This window comes from Lathyrus oleraceus, chromosome 5 (genome assembly GCF_024323335.1).
Source record: "Lathyrus oleraceus cultivar Zhongwan6 chromosome 5, CAAS_Psat_ZW6_1.0, whole genome shotgun sequence".
NCBI lineage: Eukaryota > Viridiplantae > Streptophyta > Magnoliopsida > Fabales > Fabaceae > Lathyrus > Lathyrus oleraceus.
This window is the reverse complement of record NC_066583.1, coordinates 295,694,330-295,704,365: the sequence shown is the minus strand read 5'-3', so window position 1 is coordinate 295,704,365 and position 10,036 is coordinate 295,694,330. Positions and strand designations below refer to the sequence as shown.

At 27.9% G+C, this 10,036-nt stretch overlaps 1 protein-coding gene across 1 annotated transcript; it reads left to right on the top strand.

The window, feature by feature from the left end:
• Nucleotides 1–6,304: 6,304 nt before the first annotated feature.
• Nucleotides 6,305–9,034, top strand: LOC127084058 (uncharacterized). Its single transcript, XM_051024436.1, has 6 exons — nt 6,305–6,578; nt 6,695–6,761; nt 7,021–7,128; nt 7,244–7,342; nt 7,955–8,080; nt 8,672–9,034. The coding sequence occupies exons 1-6, from the start codon at nt 6,549–6,551 to the stop codon at nt 8,815–8,817; spliced, it is 576 nt and encodes a 191-aa protein (XP_050880393.1). The 5' UTR covers nt 6,305–6,548; the 3' UTR covers nt 8,818–9,034.
• Nucleotides 9,035–10,036: the final 1,002 nt, after the last annotated feature.

Here is a 10,036-nt window from a genome sequence, read left to right as displayed (position 1 = left end):
ACCAACGTTGAACTGAAGACGAATGAAAGTTTAAAGGTTATGTGGAGTACTTTTCACCGTTATGCATCAAAGGGTCTGATTGAAGTGTATGTGAAGATTGCAAGATCCTTCGAATATATTATCAATATGTTGAAACATCCTCAACTACCCGTTTATAATGATATTTAATGTTAAATTTATGTTAACGACTATCTATGTAATGTTAAGTGTTTTAATTTAATGTCAAGTTGTTATGGTTTCTAGATCTTGCTCATACTGTCTTTGTTTCTGTTTTAAAGCATCATTGCCATTTTTGGATATGCATCTCCAAAATATACCAAATACACATTCAGAGATGTTGACCCACGCGATGCATCATAGTGCGCGCTTCTGATTTAATATATTACTAGATTATGAACTGCGCGATGCGCGAGTGTACATTAATTAGTTTTTGTATTGAAATTTTAATTATAGTTAATATATTTTATTTTGATAAATATGGTTAGTCAACTCATATTTATAATATTTTATTTCGAACAACACATTATTTTTTTTTAAATAACTAACTTTTTCAAAAAGAAAAATACTCAAATAACCAACATTTAAAAAAAATTATCAAACAAAACACTTTTCAAATGAATTTTTTTGTCATACAGAGGACTTGCCACTTGCCACTGCCTGTGATGCATGCTTTCAAATTTGGTCTTAGGCTTCATTGTCTGTTGCGCATGCTTTAGTATCATGGTGATGACAATGGCGTATGCGTGCAAGCATTAGGAGCATGTAAAATCTCTCCTGACTCCTATTTATATAAACAAACAATACAACATAGGAGTAAGGGGGATGGTGCATTCTCATGATGCTTGCATGTATGCACCATTGACATGACACTAAAACATGCACCCAAACAATGAAGTCTACGACCAAATTAAAGTGCATGCGCCACAAACATTGATATATCCTCTATGTGATGTTTTTTTTATTTGAAAAATGGTTTGTTTTATAAATTTATTGAAATGTTGATTATTTGAGTTATTTTTTTAAAATTGATTAATTAAAGAAAATCCACGCATTCAGTCCTAAATCAATTAAAGTAAACATAAATATATTGAATATTTCAAAAATAAATTCCTTACATTTTTTATTCGCATGGTTTCAAATAGATTTAATTTTTTCTTGTGTAAAAAAAGGTTACATTATATTTTTTTATGTGAATTTATGTAATGCTATTGAGATAATGTTACTAATTTTTTAGGGATATATACATAAGGGTTTAAAAAAATAATGACAATCCAATAATTTAAAATATATATCATAATTATTGAGATGATATTATAAAAAATAAACCTAATTATTAAATTTCATAATTATAACTAATAATATAAATTTGTGGTATGAAAGTAAATAAAGAATGAGAAAGAATAGTTTTAAATTATATAATTATGGGCCCGTTTGTTTTGACTTTTTTTTAAATGATTTTTATAGTGTTATATATTTTAGCGTAAAAAATTTTTACAAAGAAACTTTTCATAAAAGCTTCAAATGAAAATTTTGTTTGAATAGTTATTCTTTAAATGTTATTTTAGGTATTTTATCATTTTATCGAAACTTTTTTTGGATATCAAAATTTCAAAAAATCACTTAATTTTGAAGCTATTTCAAATAGCTTTTTCTAAAAATCATTTTTGAGATACATTTTTTTTAAATTGTGATTTTGACTATGTTTTGATATTTAATAATGTATATTTATGTTATACAATGAACAATTCAATCTTTTAATTTATAAAAAATAAATTTAAAAAAACTTGTAATATTTTGAAAAACATTTTTGTAAAATCCATTTTCAAAAATACAAAGAAAAAATCTATTTTTTTAAAGTTAAAACAAACTGGCTCTCTATACAAAGAAGTGTAACAGACTTTTAAATTTCTATTTAATTTATAATATGTGTTTTTAAAAATCAAAGTACACATACAAAGTTTTTTAAATTTAAGTCTATTGTGATCATATTATAATGAAAAGTTTGATTTCATATTTATTTTTAGGGATAAGTGTATGTAATTAGATATAACTCTTTTTTATATATATTTAGTTTATTAGTAATGTTGATAGTGTGAAAATGAAGACATTAATATTGGCATTATTAAATTTTATGATAGTCTTATATTTAATTAATTTTACAAAATAATTAAAAAATTATTTCCCCATCTCTCAATTAATTTTATCTCATACTAAAATAAATTAATTTTCGAATTAATGAATTAATTAGTTATCAGATTAATGTGTTTTTTAATCTAAGATACTTTTGTGATTATAATTATTATAGATACATATAATTGAGAAATGTAAATAGAGTATTTTATATTTGAGATTAGATAAATTATTATAATTAGAAATATTTTATATTTTTTCTTAAATTTTTGGTTAATTAGTATTGTTTATAATGCATATCTTATTATTGTCATTAGTAAGTTTCGTAAGAATTTTAAATATTTTTTTATTATAATTCTTTTTAGTAATGATATATTTTATTTTATTTTGAAATGTGTCATCGGTTTATACTTGTCTTAGTCTTTTGATTTGATAAAATAATATTATCAATATTTTTAAGATATTAGACTATAAAAGAAAAAGAAAAAAGAAAAGATATGAGTCAGAGAGAGTATAGATAAATATGATAATCTTGAATGATATAATTGAAAGATAATGAAAAAATTATTGATATTAAATTAAAAATTTAAGGGATGATTATTGTATTTAATTAATAGTAAAATTTGTATGGATTGATAATAATAAAATTATTGTAACATATATTTTTTAGAATAGAAGTTGAAATGATGAAGAACAATTGTGCAAATTTATTGTTAGATTCAATTTTAAGAATAATACTTCAGATTTTAATTGATATCGAAAAATATAATTATATTACATATGACATATTATGTAGCAAGATTTCTAATACTTTCATCACGAAGATAACTTCTACGTCATGAATGCCATTTGAATTGCATGACATGCAACAACCCATTCACACATTCACTAACCCTTTTTCTTCTTGAATTTTATTAAAAATCATAACAATCATACAATAACAAGTTTCTCCCTTTCACCCAACTAATTGTATTCACAACTATTTTTCTCACAGCATCAAACTTTTAGCCACAAAATCCCTCTTTCACAAATAGTATAATTTTATCACATATTCATTCTCTTAAGCCACATAATTTATTAATTCATATAATCCTTAAAATTTTATAATCAATTTCTTTATCTATAAAAACTCTAAATCGCATAAAATGTCTTTAAATCCACAAAATCCCTAATTGCGCAAATCATTGATCATATCTTTTCACTACTCGATATATAATCACCAATCGATATATTTATCAATAACAAAGTTTAAAACACATTATCAATCTTTTCACTCATCCATCAATATCAAGAAACATATCAAATTCAATATCGTAACCTATTATTATCATCTAAGTTAAGAAGCATTTTTCAATATCGTAACCTATTATTATCATCTAAATCACGGTTAAGACAATAATGCATACTTTGGCCGCTTTCACTCTTAGCACACGCTAAGTCCGACGAAAAATCTCACATAGAAGAAGGATTTGAAACTTCATAATTATATAGAATCAATCACACATATTCTCTGTGGATTTTTTTATTTAAAATATCTTGTTTTTACTGAAATGCATATTTAGAGGAAATGTTCGGTTCATGTGAGTTAAGGTGAGTTTTATTGCTGAAGAAACTTGAAAGTAATACTTATTGGTAAATGAATCGTGTTTGCAATTCCTAATAATAAGTAATTTATTTATTTGCAAATGAATTATCATGCACTTATAATCCATTAAATCATCAAATATTAAAATTAAAGGCGTCATGTGCTGAATTTTTATTCCGTTTCACTCTTTTTTTTAAAGATTTCTATCTGGTATAGTAACATAGAAAATAAATTAATAAATATTTATAATAAATTAAATCACTCAATAAATAATATAAAATATTATTATTAATTTATTAGAATAAAATAGATTATGTAAGAACTCATTATTTTATTATGGTCACACTAATTGAATATTCAAAGTAAGTAAACTAAATAAATAATCAAAATAAATGATAAATAATGATTCTAAGAGGTTTATATTTACCCTATTCTTTTTAACACGAGAGTTAATCAACACCAATATATAGGAGTGTTCAAAGTCAAATCAATCTAATAAAAAATGAAAAATCAAATCAAAACAAATCAAAATCGTAAAAAAATGTATTTGGTTTGGATGTGTTTGATTTTTTAATAAAACCGCGCGGTTCAGTTTGATTTGCGATTTCTATTTTGAAAATCGAACTAAAGCAAAGCAAACCGTATTATGTTAAAACACAAACTTCACTTATCCCACATCCAACCCAAAATCCAAACATATTATACTTTAATTTTACAATATTCTCTTACTCACACTTAGGATTTTAGTTTCAACCTTATCAGATTATCACGCATTCTTCTCATCTTCTTTGCCTTGTACATCTCACATCTTATACTCTAACCTCTCATTTCTTATGTTCTTTATTTTTCATATTCTCATTTTTATGTTATTGTTTTCTCTTTCAATTACGTTTTTATCGCAAATTTCTTCTCTAATCTCGCATCTCTAATGTTCTTTCTTTTTCTTCTTCTCTAATATCCCATCTCCTCCGTTTTTCTTTTTTATTACAACATTTTTGATATTGTTTTATGCTAATATGTTAAGTTTTTATCCCACTTTTGTCTGATCTTATTTTTGTATATTGAATGAAAAGTTTTTGTCTAAATATGATGATTTTGTTTTATTTGATAATGTCTGAATGACTGAACACAAAATTATGTTGTTCTTTATAGGTGTATGTTTGACTCGATAAAAATCTTGTAAAAAATTGAACCAACCCAAACCACATTTGTTTAGTTCGGTTTATTTTTATTTTTAAAAGTCAACCGAATCAAACTGAACCACATACTTTTTTCTCTTAGGGTTCAAATGATTTTTAGCGTCAAAACCGTTCAAATCGCACCATAAACACCCCTACCAACACACGATAATTTATTTACTTTACATATTTATAATTAAAATATTATTTCTTAAAATACTTATAATAAAACACTATCATATTAAAAATAATTAAAATAATATAGTACAAGCAAAATTCTAAGCAAAATAATATTAGTTATTGAACTCAACAAATATATATATATATATATATATATATATATATATATATATATATATATATATATATATATATATATATATATATATATATATATATATATATAATTACTAAAATATATAAAATACACAAATCAAGAAAGTTTATAAAAAATATAACTATAATTAATATAAAAATTTGGGATGTTACACATATATAGTTTGTTGCACCAACTCGACATACCTATCCTGGAGTCATGATAGGCGAAACTGAGCACCCATGTTAGGCGAAAGTCTCCATATTCGCCAAGGCCTCCGCCTTAGTATCATAGGTCACCTCTGTCTCAACCACCATTTGTCTATCATCCTGATCCTAGCCATGTCACATCTTCAGTTGATGTATGGGCATCGTCAACAAAAGGCGCGCCAGCAAGACTTCTGACCCACTCATCACCTTTACCTCCTATACGTAAGATACTGCGGGGAAGACGAGTCTGCTTAACCATCCACCTCATGTGAGAATCGGTCGAGACTACTCTTCCCTCTCGGATATGCGAATCCTCGACATCATATGTCCTTGCATGAGTCCTCACTGCAACTCTCTCATGCTACCTAGAAGTAATCGTCTCGTCCGATCCTCTGGTCCTCGCCGCAAAGAAAAAATGATAAAATATGAACTATCAGATATTTTAAAAATCCAAAAATCAACATGGCTTTCCTGAATATTCTTAAAAATCCGATTAACCATCTCAAATTTTTCTTCTATCGATTTTTTAGAAAATATCGGCATGAGTGTATGCATTTTTATCAAATATTTTGAAATATCCGATAGAAATGCATGCATATTTATCGATCTTTTCTAAATATTTGATATCGAAAATTTCAAAATATCCTATATAAATGCATGAGAAACATGAATTTTTACCGAATATTTTAAAAATACTGCTAAAAATATATGTTTTTCTTAAAAAGAAATTCGAGTTGCCGATAAAACTTCATATTTAAAAAAATTCAATAAATAACTCAAAAAATCTGATAAGACGCACAATTTTTTTGAAAATACAAGATGTAACAATTGAATAGTGAAATGTGTTATTTTGAAGAGGTTAATATGGTAAAATTCCACCATTTAGAGGGTGTGAGGTTAGAGTGTAGGGTGGCAGGAAAAATGCTGAAAGTTTGCCTAGGTCAATTCTTCCACTGCATAACAAAAGCTTCGTGATTCGGGTTATGGTTTATCGACCCGATCCGGAAAGCAAATTCAAATCCGGATCCTTCACATCCGTACCGCATCATCAGTAGTCGGAGTTCTTGAAGCAATCTTGACGCAGAGACCTTTGTCACTTCCAATTGACGAGTTTCAGTACCTATTGCATAATGCGCAATCTAGCAGCTCAGCTCTCTAACGTAAATTTCTCCAAAACCCTCTTTGATCGTGCTCAATTTCAACCCTAATTTTACCATCACTTTTCATTGTTTTACAAATTCAAATAAAAATCTGACCTTGATGTTTGTTTTTGCAGTATTTATGTAGAACAAGAGTTGTAATCAATCAACAATCTCGTAAATTTTCATCTTCTAGTAGCAAAGGTATCATTTTTTATCCATAGTTTAGTTGAAAAAACTGCTGCGGCTGAAATCATATTGTTTGAGAAATGAAAACAAAAGAAAAACCTCAAATTAAAGTGCTAATTAATCTACTGTGAAAAATTGTACTTAATGCTGATTTTGAGGAATTTATGTGATTCAATCATATGTCACAATCTAGAACTGTGAAATGCAAAGAAATTGAAACCTAATGAATTTGTTTTCATTGTGAATGAACTGCTCTGTTATGTTGCATGATTAGAAGAACTAGCCTTGGAGCATGAAGTTGAGAGAAAATTTGGGTGGTTATTGAAAAGTCTATTTTTCGGCACTGCAATTTATGCGGGATACCAGTTCTTTCCTTATATGGGTATCAATCATCCAACTATCAACCGTTTTCCTGCAACAATTTCCAGCTCATGAAGTCTCTGTTTACTCTTGGTGTGGTTCAAACCTGACAATGTTGTTGAAATAAAAAATTTCAGGGGAAAATTTGATGCAACAGTCGGTATCTCTCTTGCGTGTCAAGGATCCCTTGTTCAAAAGGATGGGAGCTTCTAGATTAGCCCGTTTTGCAAAAGATGGTAACTTGCACTATCTATATCTTTTTTCACAAGTCACTTTGTATCATTGTTTAAATTATTTATGACTATGTATTGAAGCATTTTGTAGTGTATCAGTCGTTTGAGTATTAAGGTATTTGTTATGCTAAACAAGCATTTTTCTTTCATTTTTCTCGTGCTTGATTTGAGTAATATAGATTATTAATCTCAGTTTTCCGATGATATGACTAAATTTTGGTTAAAGGAGAGAGTTGGTGGGATATTTTGAAGTTAGATAAAAGAGTTATATAATAAGATTTTGCGCTTGAACTGATCCTGAGAGGCTGAAACAGTTACTGAGATTTTTATTGACCTGCAAATTGAGTTTATTGAATCGTCTGCTAAAAGAGGTGCCCTGTATGCAGTTATGACCTTTTTTGTATGACTAATCACTGATGTAGCAGTTATCAAACATTGTGTTTTATAACCAGCAAATAACCCCTTTTTGGTCTTAGCTAGTTTGAGCATTCAGTTATATTTTCTATGCTCACAAATTTGTAATTATACGTCCATAGTTTTTTAATGTAAGGTAAAGCTACCTTCCATGCTTGCATCAGGGTATATTAAAATTGTTCAATTTCCTTTATCTCAAAGATGAAAGCAGGATGAAGATAGTTGAGTTGGGTGGAGACAAAGAGCTCATAAATATGTTAAGCACGGCTAAAGACGACCGTACACGGAAAGCAGCACTGAATGCTCTGGCTGAGCTGTCACAATCAGGTTGAACTTTGAAGTCTTCCTTTAAATATCCTTTGCATATTACTTGCCAGATTTTTGCTTCTAAGAAAACCATTTCTTTTTAACATGCTGGTGGATGGATATTCAGCCCAATAGTAGTAAGTAGTAACTTTGTGGTCCTAAATAGTAAACCAGAAATGTTCACCCATTGTAATTTATTTTTATAATATTCTAGCTGCAAACTAACTGTAAGATCAAAGGATAAGAACTTCAGAAAACTATTACTTGTTTCAACTGTTTGTCTTTTTTATTCAAACCATATGCGCATATAAAATTGAAAAGGAACATCAATATTTATCAATTGATTTCGGGACAATATTTGCATGGTATGAGACCTCGTCTATATTTTAGCGGGGGAGTTGAACCCTTACTTTCCTCTCCAAAACTACCAAACCACCTTATCAGTCCTTATAAATAATCAACACCTGTATCTTATCCTGTGAACATATTGAATAAGAAACCAGCTCATACAATATTACAATGTCGAAAGATATGTAGCTGTACCATGCAGTGCTGCTAACACTAGTCTTCTTTTCTGTTTTCTATTGACATAAACTATTTCATTTGTTATAGATGAAGTTCTTGCATCCCTGCATCGTGCTGGGGCCATTCCAATTATTAGGTCTGCTCCAAGTTCACTTGAGGATGCAGATGTTGAGAAATTCAAGTCGAGCTTGATCAAAAGGTTCCAAGATCTCAAGTATGATATGTCTTCATGAGTTTTACTATAGGTTCTTGTGTTTTTTCCTTCATAAGCTGTCCCCATGAAAGCATTTTTAAGGTACACTAGAAATTGCTGTGTATTTTCCGACTAAATTTAATAGAAGATTAGAAATTATTACTCAATTTCTCATATGTCTGGTCACTGTTTATTTATATGTACTACTATGTAATTTTATATCTATTAAACTAAACGAAAGAAAGTACTTTTTTGTTGTTTTTGTCTTGAAACTAATACACAAACTTATCTCATTTTCATTATTTTTACCACCAAACTTAGTCTAAGGCCTTAAACAATGTGTCTCATTTTAGAGTGCATGTTTGATATTTTGGTATTTGGAAAGTCTTGAACAACAGTTTGAATAAAAGTTTCTCTTTGGAGCTAATCAACCTACGTAGCACCCAGCACCGGCACTCTCTGAAAAAATTAGTAGTGATATCTCTAAAAAGTGTGTCAGGGTTTGAAGTCAACACCGACACTTATAACTATGTTTAATTAATTTTTTTTCCTTCAAATTATTACGTTGAAGTGTCATACTTTAACTAATAACATATAATATAAGTTTGTATCATCAAAAAGTAAAGTTGTCATTTTCTCATGCGGCTGAGTTTATATTAGATATACCAATATGGGTACTTAGTTATAAATGTATAACTAAAGTGTTCCATATCTATTATGCAATGTGCAAACATTTCGTTAATATACAGTAAAATATTTGATGAACCTCCTAAATCATGATAATCATTCACTGAGTCAACTAAAAATAGAAGTCAACATAACTTTTTAAAAGAAAAATGTAATAATAGAAAGCAATAATCTAAGAAGCAATAAGCCTCAAGATGTATAAATAAACTAGTTAAGTTTTAATAGTTAATTTTTAATACTATGTATTACTCCGTAAAAAACGATAATTATTAATATATTTTTAATTAAATTTTTTTCAATTAATAATATAAAGTAATTAATATATGAATACTTTTATAATAAAAATATAAACTACACATAAATTTATTGATATTTAAGATAAAAGAATTGAAAGACTTCGTTTATAAATAATATCCGAGGGAATTAATAATACAATTTTCTGTGTCAGAAAACAACATGGTCTGACGTTCACAAGTTTTCGTTTTAATTTTTGTTGTTTGCTAAACATGTTTTATTGCTTGTCGCCTTGTCCGACTCCGCTCAACCACGAGAAGTTGTACTCATTTTGATTT